Raw genomic sequence first — 22,618 nt, forward strand, 5'->3', positions numbered from 1 at the left:
AATGGGGGGGTCCTTTTTGATTTCCATGTTGTTTTGAAAGATAGTCCATGGCCTGCTTAGACATGTACAACTCTGAGCATAAGGGTACTACTCACCATCACCACCACCATCACTTTGCTCCAATGAGCCCAAGAATCTCCTTCTCCAATGATTTTGCAGATGCCCAACACATCAAGCAAGAAATTAGGAGCTCCAGAGAAGCCCCTGTTTCTTCAGACTTTGAGTTCTCTGTGACCAACTACTCCATGATGAGTGCTGATGAGCTCTTCTTCAAGGGGAGGCTGCTGCCCTTCAAGGACACCCAGATGCAGCAGAGGGGCACCACCACCACTCTGAGGGATGAGCTTCTCTTGGAGGACCATGGTGATGACGTGTCATCCAGGCCCCCAAAGGGGAGGTGGAAGGGGCTTCTGGGAAGGAAGAGTAGGACCCACATTGGCTCCAAGAAAGGGGAAAAGAGTAGTAGTGATCATGGGCCTGTGGAAGGTAGGAGGTCTGCTCTGCAACTTCATGAGGAAGCCCATCATCATCATCATGTTGTTAATAAGACTTCACAGGTGAGAAATTAAATTCATGAACCCCCCCCCCCCCCCACCCCCCCCCTTTTTATTTTTTGAGCTGTATTTATAGATGGGTTTGGAGTTTGCATTATTTCTCATTTGTATTTGATTTTGTTGCAGGAGGTGTTGAATGAAGGAGGGTCAAGTTGGAGAGACCATGAGATTGGAATATAGTGGCAGCCATTGGTTATTATTATTCATGTTTGAGAGTTTTTGGGTAAACTTAATTAGAGGGAGGTCCTGATCATGTTTTATGTTAGTGGATGGGTGGTGGGTTTTTCTGTGTAATTTGTTTTCAGAGTTTTTCACTGTTGATGATCTGATGGATTGTTTTGATTTTCTGGGTGGGAATATTTTGGTCTTTTGGCTGTTCACTGTACAAAAATGTTTGCAGTTGAAGAACCCTGTAGTAGTGCAATGGTCAAGCTCTAATTGTCTTTTTTTGTTGAGCTATTGATTGATGTATCTATCTATCTATCATTCTATCACATATTACCTCATTATTTTTCTTCCTAGCAATATGAATATGGTTTTTACTCGGATCTCTTCAGCTTGTTAATTTTACTATTCAGTTGGATCTAGTACTTTTTAAGTACCTTTTACCTTTTGTTCACAGGGAGAGAGAGAGAGAGAGAGAGAGAGAGAGAGAGAGAGAGAGAGAGAGAGAGAGAGACTTGAAGGCCAAGTATTAAAGATAAGTAATGCAACATTTTGGTTGCAATTTACAAAACTTAGTAATAGTGTGATAATAAGGTCTTTAGCCAAGGACACTTAATTAGTGTGAATGTGATAATGCATGTTATATCAGCACCTTAACAGCCAAAAAAAAAAAGCCAAAGGGTACTAAACCTACGTACCAAAAAAAATAAAAATCAAAGGGTACTAACCCAATTAAAGTTTACTGAGATAGAGCTTGTTTTGCGGTTTTGATATTTGGAAAGAGTTTGGAATGTGTACTTAAAATATGATATGGTCTTTCCCATGAGTATCTAAAACTTAAAAAATGATTTGCATTCTTAGGAGAAGACTTGGGTTTTTAAATTTCAATTCTCATTCCTTGGTTTTAACTTTATAATAAATCATAACAATGAGTTCACCTTATTTGTATGTTTCCAAAACAATAAAATTTCAAACACCGTTTCAGTTCTCAATCTTTTCAAACTTTGCATTTCCTGGATTTTGAAAACTTACATTTCAAGGAATAGGTACTGATCGAGTTAGAATTCCATATTGCCAAACAAAGCTGGTTAACATCATAATAATGTGCTACAAGATAAGTTAAGACGAGTACAATTTTTATATAACGAGTACACATACTCATTATGTCTCTCTCTAATCACGTGTAGGTGTAGGTTGGACTTAGTTTTTTTCAAGATGGATAATGAAAGGATCGAGTTGGAGTGTTGAGGTGTGTACGTTTAGTGCGGAGGGTGCAAAAGGAGCAGACCACTATAAATGTGACAGCCACGCCACGGGTGGGTGTTGAAGAAGGTGTAGAGGAATTCTTTCCTAGACTGATCGACTGAGGGTGCAGTGCAGTGCAGGTTAAATCTGTGCCACATGCAACATATTTGATAAGTACTTGTTGGTCAAAACGAGAACAGGGTTACAATGTTCATGGTCAATAACTCCCAAACACACTACTCTTGCTCTGCTGGACTCAACAGCAGCCTGGCCTGGAGACAATGTATTAAAGCATGCACCTAACCCCTCCTTTCTCCTTAATACCCGTGATGTACTCTTCTTCATTGCCAAGTACCACCCTTCTCTAAAACTGTCTATGGCAGTCAAACAGAATCTCCACACAACTAAATTATATATGACATGAAGAGAGAGGCACATTCGGTGTATTGGACAGTCTCATAAAAGTTTTTCACCATGTTGTGTTGTCAAATAAGATATTCTTCTATGAATGAAGAATTCTCTCACAATGAGTTGAAACCTACAACAAATGAGACTCACCTCATTGTTAGAGAATGCTCATAGGATTAGTGATTGCCAAATTTTTAATTTGGAGAAAAACTTCTATGAAACGGTCTTATATATTTTTGTGTCCATCTTTCTCATGCATGACTTTTCCCATTTATCTGACAAAACAAAAAGGGACAAATTATATATGATTTGTAAAAGTAGTTTTGTGCAAGCATATTATTCTCTTTTTTTTCTTTTTTTCTTTTTCTCTTCATGGTTTTCTATATTGTCAAGTATGGTAAGATAGTTACTTTTACATGTAGCCAAAAATTAAAATGGTCTACCAATGGACTACTAACTCCAATGATAGCGCATTTATCTCCCTACATCACAAGAAGAATTCAATTCTTGACATCACCTTCCCTAAATGAAAAACAAAAACAAAAGTTCAAAAGTCCAAAAGCCCCAAACCGAACTTAAAGATGCAGATTAGCTGATAGCTCTCAGACCTCAGTGCCAGCATATATATACCTTATCCAAGGCTGTAGTGGTTCCTCTCATGCCATCAGGCCCAAAGTCGTGACCCACATTACAACCTACCTTGAACCTTGGCCATTGAATTTCATTGAGATTTGAGGTAGGGCAAGCTTGCAAGTTGAAGCTCCTCTTTTGTAATTAAATAATGAATGAGGATGTGTTAAGACATAAACTACACTGATGACTCACCTGGTCACAAAGCTACACTTACTACTTGCTAGTCGTTTCCACAACCACAATGCACAATTAACCATCTTTTGGGATTCAGAAGGAGACTACAAAATAAGTACATGGAAACATGCACAAACCTGAGGGAAAAATTAAGAAACAAAAAGAAGACGAGGATGTTATACTTCAAAAGAGTATTGTTACCAAGGAGCAGTAACCTCTTCATGAAACATGGTGGTGTAGATATCAGCTTTTGACCTCAGGTCCTCAACAGCAGCACCAAAATCATCACATGCGTCCCTCAATTCCTCAAGCTTTCTCTCAATATTTCTCATTTCTATTCCTGCTCGAGTTCGTTCGTTTCTAGCTTCTTTATACATCCTTGCCTTCATAGAAGGTTCTGAGTCGTAGGCAAGGTTAGCAAGCTGACATAGCCGAGCACGTAAAAATCCAACATTCATGCCCAACAACTCAAAGGCCTTTAAATATTTGTCCCAAGATGCAAAATCATCCTGAGTCGTAGTATTCTTGCAAGCTCTAATGGCATCAGCAATATTTACAGTTTCAGATATAGCTCCTACAATCAATTTATAATTCATGCCCTCCATAACATTTTCATGAAGAAATGCATTTTGGCTGCGGCAAAGCTTGTAGTACTTTTTTCGTATATCTTCAGAGAGTTCGGAATCCACAAGAAATCCATTTACAAGAATGCTGAAGTTCTCAAAACTTTTGATATCTTCAAATTGAAGAGGTGTTTCGGGTAATAACTTGGAAACCTCCAAAACTTCTGAATCAGCCTCCTCACTATCATTTTCAGATGGTTCTGTTGACTGCCCAAGGTTATGATGAACAGGTGTTCGCAAGCCAATATGGTTATGATGAACTGGTGTTCGCAAGCCAACATGGTTATGATGAATTGGTGTTCGCAAGCCAATCTTTTTCTTCTTTTGAACAATTAAAGGAGAAGATTTTGAGCGTTTCCTGTTAGTAGAATCATTACAAGCTAATGTGCCCATTTCTGCATTATCTTTATCTGAGTGCAACATCCAAGAGAAATGATAGCAACATTTAATAAAATATAAATTAATATATAAATCTTCTAAGATAATGCATGATACTAGGAAGAAACAAACAGAGACATCAATTGACTTGCCTCCATCGTTTTGCTTTGTATGAGCATCTGTGTGTTTCCTGTTAGTAGAATCATTACAAGCTACTGTGCCCGTTTCTGCATTATCTTTATCTGAGTGCAACACCCACGAGAGATGGTAGCAACATCAATAGAAATGCAAATTAAAATATAAACCTCCTAAGGTAGTGCATGATACTAGAAAGAAACAAACAGAGACATCAACGAACTTGCCTGTATCGTTTTGCTTTGTATGAGAATCGAAATTTAGAAGCCCAAGAGCCCCATCAACTTCAGTCAAATCATTTGCCCTTGTTATGTAAACCTACAAGATGGGAGGAAGATGTGATTATGAAGAGTGAAATTCACCAAAGGGCAAAATTATCCATATAGCAAAAGCAAACCAAATTCTTGATCTATCTCACCCCCCTTCGGAATGCTTCATTTATAAATTGTTTTCTATTACAGTTCAACAAAAATGGAAAGTTAACAATCTGGACAGGCAAAGGAATGTTGTACTCACTCCATCAGAATTTGACTGACATGACAAGGCAGGAGTTCGAACAAAGCACAAGTGTTGGTCCTAGTTAAGGCAATTGAACGAGAAGATAAGGCCATGCTAGTCAGTCATGCACTCAGTTGTCGTATTTGTTTGGGATGCATTACTTTTCTCTTAAGCATTGTGTCCAGCATCTAGTGCATCTTAATGATGTGAATATGCAATAAAACCCAAGTGTGGCAGACTACTTACTTTGGTCCCTTTTTACTGAAATATAATATATACGACATATATACACATAATGAAACTCTAAAAATTCACTCATCAAATATTAAACCATTTTGTTGTCCCTGACTACTAAAAGTGACGAAAGAACACTCCATATATACAGAACAGAAAAGATTCAAACCATTACCTTAAATTTGGCAGGTTCAACTAATTGGAAGACCAGAACATCTCCCTCAAGTAATTTGTGCGAGACAGCAAACTGTCTCCAACCAGCACTCAGTCCTGTCTTGTATGCAAGGTATTTCATCTGATAATGTTTACCAATTTCATCTTCCAAAGTGATTGTAATATCTTTATCTGGTAAGTGTGATTTGCAGAACAGTGTGGGAAGCCCCTATTGTAGAAAATGTATATAAGAAAGCATAGGGGGGAAAAGGAAGAGAAGGGGATATAACATGTATAACTCCTATCATGAATAATGCTGTCACATTCATCAAGTTTAACAGAACTTACCATCCAAAAACAACTAGCTACATGTGACCTGACCAGCGATTTCACAAAGCTAGGGAATTGAGGTTCTAGTTTTGATCGAACTTCCTGTGCTCGAATGACGGCAGATGACTTTGCTTGACCCCGTGAAGGTGAGCCATCAATTGGGAAATCATATTGTGTATTGCTTTAAGAGAAAGCACAAAGACAGTATTGTCATGAAGCAAAAATACAAAAGACAAACAATGAGAGGGCCACAATGCATGAAATTCATACACTGACCTCATGGGCATGGACTTCCCTGCATGACCCAATAAAGCCTGTTCATTTATTAAAAAAAAAAAATCATCAATTCGTGCAATCCAATTCATAAAGAACAGTTCCATTTCATCCATACAACCATTTTTGTCATAGAATTAAAGGTTGCACATTTCTCCCATTTTGCCCATCCATAACAAGAATGGCTTCTAACCCAGTACTCCTCCTATCAACTTAACTCAAACAAGGATTGATCAATCAATAAAAGTGAATTTTCAATGTTTTTGTGTAATTTAAAGCCTACCCATGATGCCAATTCATGCATTGATCCACAAATTTTGTGAACACAAACATGGAAATTAAAAAAAAAAAAAATCCAAGATTATGTTTTGGGGGAGGAACCGTACATTCTTAACTTGGGTATTGGAAAGCTCCCTCATGGGCGTGGAAAACTCCACTTCTTTCTCGTTCGGCTTGCTTGTCTTCTTGACCTTATTATGCTATCAACAATGCACCAAAAACCCACATCAACTTTCATGAAAAACAAGCAAACAAGCACCAGCATGCAACATGCAAACATGCCCAGATACAGAGAAACAGAGACGGACCGCCGGGGAGAGAGGAGAAGGCCTGGGCTTGGGCTTGGGCTGGGGTTGGGGCTTGGGCTTGGACTTGGACAATTGATCCTCCTTAGACGACGCCGTTCGAGGGTGGTGGTGGTGGTGGTCGTCCTCCTCTTCCAGGTGGTATCTGGTGGCGGTGGTCTCTTTCTTAACATCCCGACCCATGATGATTAATGGGAGCTTTCAGCTTTGTGTTCCCTCCTCCAGGCTTGGACAAACCACAGGTGGCCTGTCTCTGCCTAAGAAAACAAAGAGAGAGATCAAGCCAGATATCATATGCCTGCCTTGCTCTGCCTCCTCCTCCTTTCCTTGGTCCTAAGGATGTTGGCCTTTTTTTGGTTTTTTGACATTTTGTTCGATTTGTTGTTGTAAATTGTAAAGAGTGATGCTATTTTCACTTTTTTTCTTTTCTTTTTTTTCCTTTTTGCACGTCATTTTCTCTTTTTTTTTTTTTTTTTTCTCACTTCACACCCCTACACCTATCTTATAGTTGAATTTTTTTCATATACACACCCTCCCAATTACCATAATATTCTTATTTTATTCATTTCACAAAAAAAAAAAAAACACACACACACACACATAGCTCCTCTCCTCCCCTTCCCTCACCCGGCCACCACCCCCTTCACCCAACCCACCCAGCCCCTCCCCCCCTCTCTCTTCTTCGCTTTCCCCTCCAAACATCCACTTAAAAAAAAAATTACAGGTTCGGTTGGGCTTGAGCTTTTAAGTGATTTCTTGCGGTTGTGGATGGCTAGCCGGTAAGGGGAGTTCTGGGGAGTGATGCCCAGCCTTTGGGGAGTATTTTTTGACTGGTGGGGTGATTGGTGGTGGCCGGAGGAGAGAGTGGTGGTGTCAGGATAGTTGTGTGTGCATGGAGTCGCGCGCTAGCTGGCGGTGGAGGCTAGGTTGAGGAGTTAGGGAAGAGAGAGGGAGCTTTTGGCAGGGTTCTCGCCGCCTGGTTCATTAGCGAACTTGTCGAACTTAGAGTTAGAGAGAGAGTGAAGGGCTAGGGTTGGGTTTCGGGGAAAGAGAAATAGGAGGGGATGGGGGTGGGGTGGTCAGTGGGGTAAGAAAGGGAAGGAGAAAGGAAAAAAGAGAGAGGCGGAGCAGTTGGCGGGTGGTTCTGTCGAGCTTGGGTCTGGGGTGGGGGGTGCTGTGATAGGGAGAAAGAGGGAAGGAGAGATGGAAGAAGAGATAGAGGGATGGAGTTTTGGATAATTTTGTTTTGGGGGTTTTTTGTTATTTTACAAATTAAATTTGTAGAGTGTGCAAGTAGCAGTACTAATTGTAAATGTTGTCGTCTAATAACTAAAATGACGATTTTAGCTACTGAAACTAGAGAAATTTGCTACCCGTCATCAAAAACTCTACTAATCTTAAATAACAAGTGGAACCCCAACTTACCGACACGTGCCATCCCTCCCTGATTCCCGCTTTGCCAACCCCACGCACTCTAATGCCTAAGTGCTATGACGCCGTTTGTTAACTCTGTTTTTTCTCCGGTCACGTCTTGTTGTTGTATTGTAATGGCCCATTCAAATATTTTGGACTTTAGGAGTTAGGACATATATGATATTTGGGCCTGGGCCAACAAACCCATAATTTTATTAGTTTTCTTTCCTCACCATCTAAAACAATTTTAAAAAGTATTAATTTAATTATTTCACCTTTTTTTTTTTAAGTTCATTGACTTTAGGTACCAAATTATAATGTTTTTCATTTCAACTACTAAAACATTTATGTCATTTCACTTTAGGTACCAACTTTAAAAAACATGGTTATATCGAACTGTGACTGTCTAACAGTCATAACATTTTTATTGATTTATTGTTTTTTCAATATTTGCAAGGCTTAAACTTTAATATTTAGTTTTTGGGTTATAGGACTTCATCCCCCAAACCTAAATCAAAAGTATGAAACCCTTAAAAATTTTGATTTTTTATAAATTTTAAATAGTCACAATTGTGACTGTTCGACAATTACAACTATAACTGTTCGACAGTCACAACCGTATTTTTTTTTTTTTTTTTTCTAAATTACCCTTATTTCTTTCCACATCATCTTCCCCTTCTCCCGCACTCTAACCTTGAAAAGGTAAAATGAAAGAAACCAACCATGGCTGCTGCAATTACAGCAGCTCCTCTATAGTTGATCTATTGAAGGATCTTCATGAATAATTTTTAAAAAAAAAAAATTGGTAATTGCTTCATGTATTTGTTTAATATTCGACCATTAGATGTTTTGGCCAATTTAAAAAGTTGATTAAACCCCCTCACCTCAACCCACACCCACCTCAAACGCAACACACACACAAAGATGTATGAGACAAGGCCTCTTTCCATGTACCGGAAATCTCCGAGCACCCTTTCTATACAGCCACCAGATGCTCCATATGCAGGTTATATGGCAATTACAGATGAAGAAGCAGAAGCACAAGACATGTGTTGTGGGGGTGTATGCAAGCGTGAATAGTGAAGAAGTGAAGAAACTACCATTCCCACAGGACAAGATACTCACCATTGTTTATACATCAGAGTACCAAGAGGGCAACAGCCACTAAGGTTTGTCCTATTTTGTCCACATGTACTCAAAAGATAATTAAGCAGCCACTGCTGCATTTCAATTTGTAAGTCTTCTGTGTATGTGGGAAATATGTAGCTCTATGTGTATGATTAAGTGATCTACTTTCTAATTAGTTGAAGATAAAGCCCTTCTCCTCTTTAATGATAAGCTCCTACTACCAATCATCACCTTCTGTACAGACTCCACTTCACCCTCATGATTCACAAATCCTCTTGAGCTTGATGCTGTCTCTGATGGGCTTCTCTTGTAGTCCCTTGTAAAGAACCCACCATCACCTGAGCTCTCTGCTTCCAATGGTGCCTTCCCCTTGTCTTCTACACAAGAAGTCCAGCTACTCTCTCCCTCACTGCTGCTGTTTTCTCTGGAAGATGACGTATCACTCAATGTGTGGAAGACATGAGTAACACTCTCTTCCTTTGCACCACCAAAATAATAGCTCCTTGCTTTCCCATCATACAATGGAAGAAGAGACTTTGACCGCGAGCTTGTCCCATCCCTACCCAAGCTATAGGTTGTTGATAGCCTTCTCTCTATGCCTTCCCTTTCTTGTAACAGACTGCCCAATTTCTCAATCACATCTTCATTGGCCACTGCTTCAGCTGCAGCTTTTTGTTCGAGTTCTGTGATTGTCCTATCAAATGCCTTCTTTTTGAGCCGGAGAGAACGCTGAAATCAAGGAGAAGAAGGTAGCAAACATATTTGAGGAAGCGAGAGGAACATGGGTTCATAAGAATTATTGTGGCTGTTGTATACAGCTAATTTCTCAGGATGAGAAGTTCATTGTTCAAGCACAAGCACTCGTAGCATCTTTTAAGTACATGCTAATCTAGTATAAGCATCTTTGATCTCCTTCACCTCTCTCCCTTTGTTCATGGGAAAACTATCACTTTTAAGTAAGCATATGATGATAAGGATTTAAAACTTACTCGTTTTTCAAGAAAACTTCCAAGGTCTTCACGTTGAAGCTTCTTTTTGCTCCAAAATATACAACAGAATCGCACAAGTCCAGCTAGTACTACCAAGATTGTAGATTCAAAAAGTAGGAACCAGAGTATTGCCCTTTCATTACCTAAAGGGGACAAAAACTAAGGACCGGCAGCTCAAAACCTTCAAGGTCAAGAATTTTACAATAATTACATTTTCATAGAGTTTCTACTTACCGGTATAGATGTTGGCAAGCTTTGGCCTTACTTGGGAGCAGCTAGACATCAGCTTGTGACCTGAGGTTAAGTAGAGAATTGTATGAATTGTGAGATACATGAGTGTCAATGCAATTGTGGAGTTAGTTCTTACGTGTGGAACGGCATGCCAGTGGGTTTCCAGTCTCTGCATTAATGAAAACAAATGGATCAATATGCGAGTCCAAGATCCTTTTTTATGTTTCTCAATTAGACTACAAGGGCATTCATATTTCCATACATATTTCACGACACAGAAAAAAGTTGTACAACAATTGTTGACTACTGTTAAGAAGTAAATGTGCTCTACAATTAGAATCTCACTTGCAGCAGCAACAAATGCAAGAAGAATCCTCTCGTCTAGTATAAAATGGTGAAGATCACTGTGAGACAATAAGGAGGCGAATTGGCCTGGTACAACCAACCAGTGAAAGCATTTAGGGTGTGCAAAGCAATAGAAATGGTATGGAAAAGGGTGAATACTGAATAGGTTCCAGAAATAAAGGGCTAAATTCGACAAAAAGAAAACCACATAAACAGAATTACCAGGATGGCTTCCAGACCAGTAGATGGACCCGGTTGCTGGAACATACAATGTGAAACGTACACTTTTGGGTTTCGTTGCTGACACATAAGTATATTCACCTACTGTGTGGCTGGTCTTCCCCTCCATCTCTGTCTGAGAAATATAAACTGCATAGCCAGTGCAGTCAAGAAATGGAGTGACTTGGATCACAGAATCCGTTGCAGCTATTTTTGAGAATTTCTTAAGAATCCCAGTTGGTGAAAATGAGTATAGGAATCCATCCAATGAACCAATAGATATCCAACCTGTTATAGCAGATGAAGTAGCAGAGAAAGCAAATCAGTTCATTGTGAGTTATGACCAACCACAAAATTTGGGCAAGTAGAGAAACATAGAGTTACCATTAGAATCAACAACTGGTGTGTAACCAGCCATACTTAATGGCCCAATACTTCCCTCCCACAGCACATTTCCTGAAGTAACATCTAGAGCTAACAAAAGAGCCTTAGCTGGTACAGTAACATACAATCGACCATTGTTTCCAGAGGTTATAGTGAAAACTTTGTCATACGAACTTAAATCCTGGATCCATTGGAAATATTGACTACGAATTGATAAAGAGTACAGTTCTCCTTCAGTATTTGAGATCTACAAATTAAAGAGGGGACCAAAAAAAAAATCTTAAAGAAAAACACACAAAAATTTGACCTTTTTCCTAAGAAAAATCTTAGAACAAAATTATTTTCCTGAATTACATAAACATTAATCTTCCTACTTGTATATACCGAGAGAGAAACTGCTCATATTTTAATATGCCCCTAATTGATAATGCTTAAAGAAATGGGAAACAAAGCAAGGATGAGCATAGCTTACATATATACTAGCCTCACATTCATCAATCACAGGGACTGAGTTAAAATAACAATCTGGACTGTCCTTCCTACAACCCTGACGGTAGCCATATTGGTCAATCACAGGTCCAGCACTCCAGAGCAATTGCCCATGTGGCATGTATGCAAATAGTCCCCTATCTCTAATATTTATATATACAGATGAACTCAATGTGCTAACTGCAACCCCAACAATCTCACCTTGTCCTTCTTTAGTTGGCTCTGTACGAAGCAAAACTTCTGCAGCAGGTCCAGAAGTTCCATTGTTTACCAAGTTGATCTTAATCACCCTATTTTCTGCAGCCAGATATATCTGCCAAGACTTGCAAAAGTTAACAACTTTATAAGGTTGCAGAAAATGGCATTTCAAAATGAATAGGAATTAACATTTTCATATATCAGATTTCATATTCAAGCAGCTCTACTCTACCCACATTGATTGCTTTACATATTAGACATGATTACATGAAATATCAAGAAAATCACATACCTTTCCCCTACCACCATGAACCGGAGGCATATCGAAATTGCATGTATAATTCAAATGCAAGGTCCAAGCAATGGACCCATTACTTTCAAATGCAAGCAAATCTTTCTCAGAACAAGTATAAACCCTCCCATCACGTCCAATTAGAGGTCTCGAGAGTCTACGAGAATTTCTCCTAGTTGGCTCTTTAGCTGAAACAGAGAAACAATGAAAATCCACAATCCCTTTCAATGGCCTAGCTTTTAGAGCAACGTATACCACTGACACACAAAACACAGAATGTCGTTACCTGGGTAGTTCTGGAATTGCGTAGGCTGAGAATGGGTAGAAGCCAAAGGGTCCAAAGAGACCACTAAGAACAAGAACACCAGAGATTTGAACATTGCCATTTCAGAGACTGCAAACAGCACTGTATGTGAGTGAAAGTGTGAGTGAGAGAGAAGTAGAGCTTTTTTGGGCTCTGTTGGTTTGTACAGTCCCTCATTTGGAAAATAACTGTCACTTAACCGCTCCCAACGTAGGGGAACCAAACGGTCCAAACCCAGTAACCGGAGGTGAGTCATGGCAGCCTTTGTGTAGTGTGGACTTGAGCAGCAGGACCAGCCTCTGTATGACATTCCAGGTTATGTCATTTGGGCCTTACTTTGAGCGTTTGACCGCAAGCCCAAGCCCATATTCTTATTACCGGGCTTCCCTACCATGCTTTTCTGTATGAAAAATTACTGAATCCGCCAATAAATATAGAATTTCTTTAGAGCCCCAAAATTTAATATAATTAGACTCTTCTGTGGGGTAGCAGCACCCACCAATATATTAAAAAATAGAAAAGAAGTTGTTCAACCAGTTCTATGGAAAAGGAGTTGTTCATCCAATGGCTTTTGGATTTGTACTTGTTCATGCATAGAATATATGTACAAACAAAATTGGAACTTGGAACTTGGAAGTATGCATATTTATAATTATTACTTGTTCGGTTGTTCCTGATATATTAAGCCGAAAATGTGGTGGGTACATGCATCATGCATGACATGTCTAGCAGCCCTGGAGACCTCATAAGTCATAACTGATCGAGTACGCCTTTGCCTCAAACAATATTGAAAAACAACTTAAACAATATAATTATGTTAAGAAGGTCCAAATATCCTAATTAGATTACTTCACATGCACGTTATATAATTTTTTGTTTTATACAAATAGTAATAATTAAGAAAAATATTATTTATTTATTGTGTGACACATGAAAATGAAAGGATAATGTATTGATAATATGCTAATAAGTTGGCGCATCATAACACCATGCATCCCCAGAAAAACAGCCATTGGATGTAAATACTACTATACTAGAACTCTGGATAGCCAACCGAAAGAATTGAACTCGTATAATTAAGCTTCAACCAAACAAATGAAATTAAGACTATGGTGTCACCACTGTGACACTGACACTGACACTGACACTGACACTGTTATGTCAATGCTGCAAAAGAGAGAATCTAAATCCTTTGCGTGGTATAATTAAGTTTCATGATTGCTCAGTACTCACCTACAAGGCTATGTGCTTTCATGGGTTCAAAGACAGGTCAGTAAACAAACAAAAAACACTCTGTGTGCCTGTGCCTGTGCCTGTGCCTGTGCCAGTGTGCCACCTTTAACTTTAATACTTCCTAACTTCCTGGGTTGATTGATTTTGGTTGGACTTGGGGTCCTCTTGTCTTATGCTCTCGTTCTCATTCCCTGTCAGGTGTCATCTTCTTGCGGCACACGTCTCTCGCTCTTTCTCTCTCTGTGGAACATGAACTATTAATATTATTATTTGTGCCTTTTGTTCATGGATGGCATCTATAGCAGTCACCAGTGATGCTAAATTCCCAATTTTTAAAGGTGTTGTTCAAATTTCGGTTAAAATCTCTCTAATGGTGCTGTTCCTATCTCTATGATCATTTTGGCATGGATTTTTCACAATCTTTGAGCGGTTGGTTGAAGGTTCTCTATGTGGTATTTGCATTCTGTTCTGCTCTCTTTCTGGGTGCTCTCAAAGGTACCCTTTTTACTCTTCTGCAATTTGGGTATGATTATTGGACTATAGGATGACTTGTTTCCAACTTTCACATTATCTGCTAAATTTTATATGAAAATTTAATGGTGGGTTCTTGGAATTTTCATTGGATTTTGTTCAATGTTGCAGGTCTTCTTGTGGGTCCTATTTCTGCACTAATACTGATAATAGGGAATGTGGGGATAATTTTGGGTTTGTTTCCTGCACATGTTGCCTGGACAGTCTACACTCTTATTAAGTTAGTAACCTCTGGAACTACCCTCTTCAAATTTTTCAATAATTACCTCATTTTACAGAGATTTATTTTTTTCTTTCCACATGATATATATGCATATGTCAATGTTTGGCAATTGCAGGATTGATAGATTTGATGTTCCGCTTAAAGTTGCTATTTTGTTTGCCTTGCCTGCCCTATTTGGTATATGGTTGGGTTTGAGCATAGCTGGGAGTGTTCTTGTGGGAGTGGGCTATGGATTCTTCACTCCATGGGTTTCCACATTTGAGGCCTTCAGGCATGACAATGAGTACAAGAAATTCAAACATTGTGTTGTGGTAAATTCTTAAACTTGGCCTTTCTTTGAATTTTCAGTCTGATTTAGTACTAATACTCAGTCTGCTTCCCCTCATCCACCTTAGGATGGAACTTGGGGAACTGTTAAAGGAAGCTGCACTGTAGTTAGAGACTTTGCAGACATATGTTACCACTCGTACCTGCTCTACTTGAAGGAGTTGCGCGAATCTCCTGCTTCGGATGAAGTTCGAACTCTAAGGTAATGGTGTTGTAATTAGTGACCGGAATCGTTTTTCTTTTTGTAATCAAGTACCAAAAGTTATACCAACTTTTAACCATCAAATTATGTGGTAGGAACATGACAGTATATCAGTTGTTAGAAATAATAAGGTTCATAGTATGACCAGATATAAACGAATGAAATAGCATTACTCAAACATCGATTTTATTCTGAACTCATTTCTTTTTTGGAGCCATCTTGCAGGTTGATTCATGTGCCGGCATGTATTATAGTTGGTGTGTTGGGGCTGGTGGTGGAGATTCCTCTTTACACTGCAATTGCTGTTGTAAAGAGTCCATACATGCTATTTAAGGGCTGGTATCGACTGATTCATGATCTAATTAGTCGAGAAGGTCCATTTCTTGAAATAGCTTGCATCCCTATTGCTGGTTTGACGATCCTAATGTGGCCAATTGTTGTTGTTGGGAGCGTCTTATTGTCAGTTTTCTCAAGCATTTTTATTGGATTGTATGCATCAGTTATAGTCTATAAGGTTTGCTCATACTGAAATATAATCCTCTCAATTCAATCTCCTTGGCCTTCTTTCATGATTACTGAAGTTACATATGCTTTAATCGTTTGTGGATGAAGGAAAGATCTTTCAGGAGAGGTGTGGCTTATGTAATTGCAATGGTTGCTGAATTTGATGAATACACAAATGACTGGCTGTATCTTCGAGAAGGAACTATCTTCCCAAAGTTAGTCATTTTCCTGCTTCATCATATGAGATATTCTTTTTGAGCTCATTGAAAATCTCTAACAGCAGTGGTCTCATTACACGCAGCCAGGCCCCAATATCGAAAAAGAACTGTCTCTCAATCATCAGAGGTTTCTGTTCAAGGAAATCATGTGACTAGAGGAAAATTCAGTTCTGCTCCTATGGAAGCACCTGCAATGCTTATGTCAAATGTAGGCCATTCAAGATCAGTTAGAGCTGCTATACAGGAAGTGAAAATGGTACAGGTATGATTTTAGGTTAAGAGGTAGAGGTGATTTTTTCACCAAATATATACTATGAGCCTGAACACTCTGACTAAAGCTTCTCTGTAAATGAATTTATTTGCATTCATATTTGTTTTCAAAAGAAAAAAGTGCATCACCCTCTTTTGCCATTTAGATATCTAGAATTGAAAAGAAATTTGATAAGGTTTGGTTCAAGTATTATCTATCCGATTCTTTCTTGGCTGATGTGAATATGATGGAATAAAACCTCTTTGACAGGCTGCACCAAATATTAAAATGCTCTAAGTAAGCAAATTGAATTTTGGTCAATCATGATTAAACCTCAATTTAAAAACTGATTAACCAATTATTAGCCCTCACACTTGTTTTGTACCATGATGAAGTGAGAGTTTCTTGCATGTGTTCACTCAATATGCAACAGATATGGGGAAATTTGATGATGTCCTGCGAACAGAAGGGTAAGGAACTGTTGGATGCTGATGTGATAACCCCAACTGACCTCTATGAATGGTTGAAAGCAGAGAAAAGCAATGAAGCATCGATTATTAGTGTTGGTTTGCCTTGTTATTCATGCTTGCAGAATCTTCTCAGCTCCATCAGATCAGATTCAGCTGGTTTACTGCTGCTTGATGGTGTTGAAGTTACCTATTTGAATAGACCACATGACAAATTGTTGGACTGGTTCTTTAATCCCATAATGGTCCTCAAGGAACAGATTAAGGTCCTAAACTTGGGAGACAGTGAGGTGAGATTTTTGGAGAAAGTTCTTCTTTTCGGAAGCAATACACAACGCATGAAGGCTTGGGATAAAGGAAGCTTAGTACCTCAAGATGCTCTAAGAGCTGCTCAAATCCAGGGAATTAGTAGAAGGTACAAGTTTTGCCTCTATTCCAATTCAAACCAGATAAAAAAAAAAAAACCCAAATTGTTCAGAAAACATGGAAAAACAAATGAATATTTCAAATGTTTTCATGATTTGTTAGCAAACAGAGGCTGCAAAACCAACCATATGTGAGTAATGTCCTCTTTATCTTATCAAACACTCTGGATTGTTAATGTTGTCATATTGTGAAGCTAAACTACATATTCAAACATGCATCAACCTAGTCAATGATTCAAATTGAGTCATATTCAAACAAGCATCAACCTAGTCATATTCAAACAAGTATCATTGCCTCATTGTTCAGAAACCATGGAAAAACAAATGAAAAATGTTCCCATGATTTCTTAGCAAACAGAGGGTGCAAAGCCATATGTGTGTATAGGCCCTATAGGGTAATCTTCTATTATCTTATCAAACACTCTAGAATGTTAATGTTGTCAAATTGTCAATCTGAACTACATATTCAAATAAGCATCAACCAAGTCATATTCAAACAAGTATCTTTGCCTCCACTGCATCTGCACTTCAAAAAATATTCAGTTTCCTTTCTCAGCATATATGTCATCTTAATGGATGCAATAGAGTGAAAGGCATTATTGCTAAATTAAGAATATGTATAATTAATTTGATATACCTTTGTGTTTCATCCTATTATGTATAATGGATTGACTTAATTAAATTTTGTCAATATAAATTGGGGTTGTTTCTGATGCAATTGTAAATACATCACAGTAGAGTCCTTATAACATGGACCATTTTCTTGAAGGCACTGGATGGACTTGGCATGCAGTTATACTAGTTTTTATCAAGAATCAAAAGTCCTGTTATAATTCTCAATATTCATCTTTTTAAGTGGTGAATATAATTTTTTGCAGGATGATTGGAATGATGAGAAGTGTCTCAAAACTTCCTACTTATAGAAGGAGATTTCGCCATGTTGTGAAGGCTTTGATCACATACTCCGTAGAGAAGGAGGCTTCTATCTTATCCGGTTCCGTTAAATCTACTACCTCCATTGAAGATGTATAGGATGAACTTTAATTTAGTTCCTTTTGATGTATTTAATTTTCTCCCCATCACATGAATTATTGTAATTAATTTGTCATGGACATGTATTTTAGTGTATCGGTCAGATCATTTGTTTAAGAGTTTTGCTAAACACAGTCATACTCATTGTGCATTCATCGAGTATCTCATTCAATCAACAGATATCAGCCGATCGTTCACAAGCACATAGATGATTAATGCTAGCTTTCTCTATAATCTATTTATAACTTATTTTAAAAATAAATAAATAAAAATTCATACCATGTCCCTCACTCTCAAATCTCCATGAGTAAGAAATCTATACATGGAACGTGGTAAAGATAACATATGTTTGTTAGTACTAACTTATTTTCTAGTCCTCTTTACCACTTGAGTTCATTCCAAGGACTATATATTTGGATTACACCTTATGACCCGTTTGATTTTATATGATCCTAAATTTTATTATGTTGCTAAGCTACTAATAAAAATCACACATTGAAATAAATGTCATCTGGTAAAAAAAATGTTATTATAGTCTATATATGCATGTTTTCTACATGAAACTCACTTGAATGATTGGATCTTGATAAATGTCAAAAAAATAGATAGATCATTGGAAATGTCAGTGACTCAATATGGACAATATGATTGCAGAGTTGGAATCACTCATAAAGAACTGAAGCTAGCCTCGATCCCTCCGCAGTCTCTCACTCCCAAAGATGGAAAACATTACTTCAAGAGATCGAAGAATGTCAAATTTTGTGAAAGAGTGCAATTAATGAAACGATCCACCCCATATTGGAAGCTAGCTAGTTAGGATGATCCAAGAAGGTGAAAGCAAGGGCATGAAAGATCAGTGACTGATCAGTATCTATATATTGCATACAAGTGTACATTGGACCACAAGATTTTAAAAAAATTGGCATCTTATGCATTATTTTGTGCGCACAAAATTAATACGTGCCATCAATTTTATACAAAAATATAAAAATAAAAGAAACTTGACAACAAAGTATTTTAAAGTAAGTCTTAAATTTACATTCCAAATTTAAATCTCAAATGATGTGGTAGTATGTAATTGATTCATACATGACACATTCTCATGTTCATTTATTTTATAACAAGTAAAATATTAACACATGTAATAATAAATTATTTGAAATACAAATTTGAGATCCCTAATATTATTATTTAAATCATATACATAAAAGTTTAATAAAAAAACATGTTTTATTACAACAACAAAAAAAAAGTACTGTTGTAGGGGGCACCAATCCCAAAGGAATTTTTACCATGACAAGTGAAACCACCCTCCAAGATCGGCCTGGAGAGTATACGGTTGAGGCAACCTACATCAATCCAATGGAGTGGTCTAACTAAAGTCAAAAGAGTTTTTTTTTTCTTTTAAAAAAACCATTTTCATTATGTTTTTATAGACGCGATATTCATCTATTATTTATGTAGATCATACTTTTATTAGAGAGTTGATAATACAATAATACAAGATAGTGAGTTGAGATAATACAAATAATATTAAAATGTCAATTGAGATAATACAAATAGTACTAAAACAATCTTACCAAAATTTTATATAACCTGCTATATTTGTTTTTATGTCCAATGCACCAAATTTCCAACACTCATTACAACAAAACAAAATACTTGCTAGCTTCTATAAAAGTGCTTCCTCCTCATGTATATTATGACACATTACTAGATTACTAAATTTTCAATTGATGATTTGTCATTTCATCAAACTGAAGTCCTTCATAAATTTTAAGTTTATTTCAGTTTAAATACTAACTTCTAGTTAAGATTGTGATATAATCTAAAAAGTTTAAATCCATATTAGTACCTAAAGTAAAAAATTAATCCCTCTCTGTTTTGCTAAAAAATTATTATAATATTTAATCCTAATTAATTTTCTTGATTAAAAGAGCATGTTGTTTTTCATAAAATTGAATTGTATGAATATAAATGTGTTGTATAGCACAATATATACTCTGTTAGGGATGAAAACGGGGCGGATTTGCCAATACTAAACCCGCCCCGCCGGGTAATCGAGTCCCCATTGGGGGTATTCGGAGCCTCTATTATTTTTTTTTAAATAATTTTTTTTATTAATAACATATCAAATTAATATAAATATATAATTTAATAGATAAAATTTATTAAAATTTATCATATTATATTATAATAACACTAAATTATAAAGAGAACAATATTAAAAACATATAACAAAATTAAAATAATAAATTAAAATATAATTTTATAATATAATAATTTTATTAAACAAATATACGGGAGGTGGAGATAAGAATGGTATTACTATACCCGCTTAATCAGGACCGTCCCCACATAGATTTTCGGGGCTGGAAATTTTGCCATCCCTGTACTCTGTCTAGTCAAATTTCTTTCATATGTTTTTTCTTTTTTGGAGTACATCCACATAGATTAAACAAGTGGAGTGGAAGTAGCTAGCAATAGCATTGACTGACTGAGTGAGTTGATCCTGTGACCCATCATCAGATGCCAGAACCCATTTCCACTCTGATTTTATTTTTTGCAGTTCGTTTTTACCCAAAACAAGTTGGAAGCTGCCGTGCTGGTACGAGTGGTGGAGCCGCCGATACTCTTTCGCTTGCATATTTATTTGCTTTTGTTTTACTTGGAATTTGGAAAAGTTGGATGCATTGGCCAACCGCACATCGACGTCAATCAATCAGGACACGCTGATTGGGATAAGATCAAAACTCGCCGATCCTCGGCACGTGTCCGCATGATGCGTGTTCCGGCTTCTCAACTCCGATACGAATCGCCCATCAAAATTTTAATCAATTATTAGGTACCGTAAATCGTAATAGATATTTCGAAAATATCCAGAGAATTAGAAAAAAAAAAGAACGAAAAAATATTTTGACAAGAAGACAAAGAATTGCATGAATTTTATTTCTCTTATTTATATTTTGACGCCGGAAAATACTGAAATTATTGACTGCATGTGTGTTGTTGGTACACAGGAGTAGTACTCTGGGAAAGAAGGCAGAAGAACATAGAGAGAGAGAGAGAGAGAGAATTTAAGGTCTAGAAGCTTTTGTTATTGATCCCCGTTTGTTCTCTTCTTCCCTATGTGGATTTGCCAGCAGTAAACGGTGTCGTACTGCTTTGTACATACAGTACTGGAACAAACTCCGGCCATCAACAGCTTCTTCCTCTCCTTCTTCTAAATTAATTAACTGAAAAGAGCTAGCTAGCTGTACATGAATAAACCCAACTAAAAAAAAAAAAAACTGGACTTAAAATTAAATAATAACAATTTGCATGAGGAATTGGTCGAGGATATCGATCTTCTGGTCCTTTAATTTGATTGCTTTCGGGGCTTTAATCGAACCCACTCGTAACGACCTTCCAAAGGCTCCTCCTTCTCGAAATCAAAATTATACCTGCAAACCAGTTGAGAATTTCAAATTAGTACAATTACAAAATTTTGAAAACAGCTGAGCTAGCACAGCCCAACCATCATTAAAAGTAGTTGAACAGTTGAACTTACTTCTCCTTGAACTGTTTTTGGAGGTCTTTCTGGGCTTCTGCGAAGAATTCTTCGAGCTCCAACACCGTAACATTAATCTTCTCCGGCACCGTTGATATTCTTGCTCGAGAATTATCCGCCTCCTTCGGCCTCGATTCTGCTTCATCAACTTGAAGCTCGCTCGTAGGCGTCATCTTTCTTCTGCTACAGAAAATAAATAAATAACGCGCACAGTTGAAGAGCTAGAGCAAAGAATTGAGAAGCAGAAGACGAATTTATATACAATTTTACGTACGTGATAGGGTTGCATTTCGAATTGGGAGAAAAATTGAATTTTTGAATTTTTGAATTCAAGATAAAATACATGAATTTGAGTAATAAATGTTTGAGGCCAAAATGTTATTTATATATATATATGTTCAAAGTTCAAAACCTTTCTCTGCGGGAATTAAACGTCCACGATTCAACTTGCTCCCTCTCATCCTGTGAAATTAAATTCAGTTAGCAAAGTGAAGAAAAACGCAATTAAAACCGCGACAAAACTGAAAATTCAAGAAGCTGAGAGAGGATTGATCGAATTTATTGCTAGAAATTTAATGGTTCACCTCCAGATCTATGAATTCAATGCTTCTATCTTGCACGAGCTCACTTGAGCCGTTACTTGAGCAGCAAGAGGTCTGAGTGTGATCATCTGATGAGGAGCTACTAGGGCTCCATGAGCAGACGTCGTCGTTTCGTTCATCCCGTACTGCATGATTGTCAGTACTCTCTGCTCTCTCCGCCACAATTCTCGATGCACTTACGACGTCGTCGTCGCCGTGTCTCTGCTTCTTGAGCCGAGCACACGACGACGGCGCTAAATTCACCAATTGTCCATCAATGTTGGCCTTCCTCTTCTTCGACATGGCTGAGCTCGCGGCGGTGGCTCCAGCCTTTGTCTTCCCGCCGACCTGAGCCACCTCCATCACTGTAACCTCTGCAATTCAGTTCCTCATCTACTTCATCATCATCCCTAGTTTGAGAGAGAGAGAGTCAGTGTGTGCGTTTGTGTGTGCGGTGACGATGATATTGATGATGATGATGATGACGAGACGGTTGGACGGCTGGGATTGATTGGTTTATAAGTGCGGGGGTGGGCGTTGGGTTACGTGGTGGTCCAGACTCCGTTAACAATGACGGGGAATCTGGAAACGGGGGATTTGACGGCGCCGTTACGTAGATCTGGGCTTGCACCGAACATTCCTCTAATTAATGGCTGCCACGTGGGCGTGTGCCACGTTGAAGATAACAAGAGGGAA

At 37.8% G+C, this 22,618-nt stretch overlaps 5 protein-coding genes across 6 annotated transcripts; 2 read left to right on the top strand and 3 right to left on the bottom strand.

The window, feature by feature from the left end:
- Positions 1-1,063, top strand: LOC147284457 (membrane-associated kinase regulator-like protein). The gene is made up of 2 exons (XM_086245157.1): positions 1-557; positions 681-1,063. Exons 1-2 carry the CDS (start codon positions 48-50, stop codon positions 732-734), a joined length of 564 nt encoding a protein of 187 aa, XP_086101283.1. The 5' UTR covers positions 1-47; the 3' UTR covers positions 735-1,063.
- A 1,833-nt stretch (positions 1,064-2,896) lies between these two features.
- Positions 2,897-6,708, bottom strand: LOC147284458 (B3 domain-containing protein Os01g0234100-like). 2 transcript variants are annotated; one of them, XM_086243856.1, is made up of 9 exons: positions 6,391-6,708; positions 6,190-6,282; positions 5,807-5,844; positions 5,549-5,711; positions 5,223-5,429; positions 4,543-4,633; positions 4,333-4,422; positions 3,381-4,212; positions 2,897-3,283 (listed from the first exon to the last, which is right to left on the bottom strand). In XM_086243856.1, the coding sequence occupies exons 1-9, from the start codon at positions 6,568-6,570 to the stop codon at positions 3,226-3,228; spliced, it is 1,752 nt and encodes a 583-aa protein (XP_086099982.1). In that variant the 5' UTR covers positions 6,571-6,708; the 3' UTR covers positions 2,897-3,225. The 2 variants fall into 2 exon arrangements, with proteins under 2 accessions (XP_086099982.1, XP_086099981.1); XM_086243855.1 differs by having other exon boundaries at positions 3,381-4,422.
- Positions 6,709-9,096: 2,388 nt separating this feature from the next.
- GEX3 (gamete-expressed 3) lies at positions 9,097-12,486 on the bottom strand. Its single transcript, XM_086243853.1, has 10 exons — positions 12,362-12,486; positions 12,076-12,263; positions 11,569-11,898; positions 11,097-11,343; positions 10,716-11,000; positions 10,494-10,580; positions 10,285-10,317; positions 10,152-10,211; positions 9,918-10,060; positions 9,097-9,657 (listed from the first exon to the last, which is right to left on the bottom strand). The coding sequence occupies exons 1-10, from the start codon at positions 12,459-12,461 to the stop codon at positions 9,097-9,099; spliced, it is 2,034 nt and encodes a 677-aa protein (XP_086099979.1). The 5' UTR covers positions 12,462-12,486.
- A 1,530-nt stretch (positions 12,487-14,016) lies between these two features.
- LOC147284460 (putative membrane protein At3g27390) lies at positions 14,017-17,889 on the top strand. Its single transcript, XM_086243857.1, has 9 exons — positions 14,017-14,107; positions 14,255-14,363; positions 14,482-14,677; positions 14,762-14,895; positions 15,121-15,409; positions 15,508-15,614; positions 15,705-15,879; positions 16,301-16,749; positions 17,638-17,889. The coding sequence occupies exons 1-9, from the start codon at positions 14,017-14,019 to the stop codon at positions 17,789-17,791; spliced, it is 1,704 nt and encodes a 567-aa protein (XP_086099983.1). The 3' UTR covers positions 17,792-17,889.
- Positions 17,890-20,717: 2,828 nt separating this feature from the next.
- On the bottom strand, positions 20,718-22,395 carry KRP2 (KIP-related protein 2). Its single transcript, XM_086243858.1, has 4 exons — positions 21,926-22,395; positions 21,754-21,803; positions 21,342-21,524; positions 20,718-21,234 (listed from the first exon to the last, which is right to left on the bottom strand). The coding sequence occupies exons 1-4, from the start codon at positions 22,283-22,285 to the stop codon at positions 21,150-21,152; spliced, it is 678 nt and encodes a 225-aa protein (XP_086099984.1). The 5' UTR covers positions 22,286-22,395; the 3' UTR covers positions 20,718-21,149.
- Between the last annotated feature and the right edge of the window lie 223 nt (positions 22,396-22,618).

This window comes from Dryas octopetala, chromosome 5 (genome assembly GCF_963921425.1).
Source record: "Dryas octopetala chromosome 5, drDryOcto1.1, whole genome shotgun sequence".
NCBI classification, from domain to species: Eukaryota; Viridiplantae; Streptophyta; class Magnoliopsida; order Rosales; family Rosaceae; genus Dryas; species Dryas octopetala.

Excerpts from the sequence above, each read along its gene's own strand:
- GEX3 (XM_086243853.1), bottom strand. The coding sequence starts at position 12,461 with ATGGCAATGTTCAAATCTCTGGTGTTCTTGTTCTTAGTGGTCTCTTTG. Across the intron at positions 11,344-11,568 it reads AATGTGAGGCTAGTATATAT|ATCTCAAATACTGAAGGAGA; the intron begins GTAAGCTATGCT and ends TTTAATTTGTAG. Across the intron at positions 10,318-10,493 it reads TGCATTTGTTGCTGCTGCAA|AGACTGGAAACCCACTGGCA; the intron begins GTGAGATTCTAA and ends TCATTAATGCAG.
- KRP2 (XM_086243858.1), bottom strand. The coding sequence starts at position 22,285 with ATGGAGGTGGCTCAGGTCGGCGGGAAGACAAAGGCTGGAGCCACCGCC. Across the intron at positions 21,525-21,753 it reads TTTAATTCCCGCAGAGAAAG|CAGAAGAAAGATGACGCCTA; the intron begins GTTTTGAACTTT and ends TATTTTCTGTAG. Across the intron at positions 21,235-21,341 it reads CAAAAACAGTTCAAGGAGAA|GTATAATTTTGATTTCGAGA; the intron begins GTAAGTTCAACT and ends ACTGGTTTGCAG.
- LOC147284460 (XM_086243857.1), top strand. The coding sequence starts at position 14,017 with ATGGATTTTTCACAATCTTTGAGCGGTTGGTTGAAGGTTCTCTATGTG. Across the intron at positions 14,678-14,761 it reads AATTCAAACATTGTGTTGTG|GATGGAACTTGGGGAACTGT; the intron begins GTAAATTCTTAA and ends CATCCACCTTAG. Across the intron at positions 16,750-17,637 it reads ATCCAGGGAATTAGTAGAAG|GATGATTGGAATGATGAGAA; the intron begins GTACAAGTTTTG and ends AATTTTTTGCAG.
- LOC147284458 (XM_086243855.1), bottom strand. The coding sequence starts at position 6,570 with ATGGGTCGGGATGTTAAGAAAGAGACCACCGCCACCAGATACCACCTG. Across the intron at positions 5,845-6,189 it reads CCAATACCCAAGTTAAGAAT|GCTTTATTGGGTCATGCAGG; the intron begins GTACGGTTCCTC and ends ATAAATGAACAG. Across the intron at positions 5,712-5,806 it reads GGGAAGTCCATGCCCATGAG|CAATACACAATATGATTTCC; the intron begins GTCAGTGTATGA and ends TTTCTCTTAAAG.
- LOC147284457 (XM_086245157.1), top strand. The coding sequence starts at position 48 with ATGGCCTGCTTAGACATGTACAACTCTGAGCATAAGGGTACTACTCAC. Across the intron at positions 558-680 it reads TTGTTAATAAGACTTCACAG|GAGGTGTTGAATGAAGGAGG; the intron begins GTGAGAAATTAA and ends ATTTTGTTGCAG.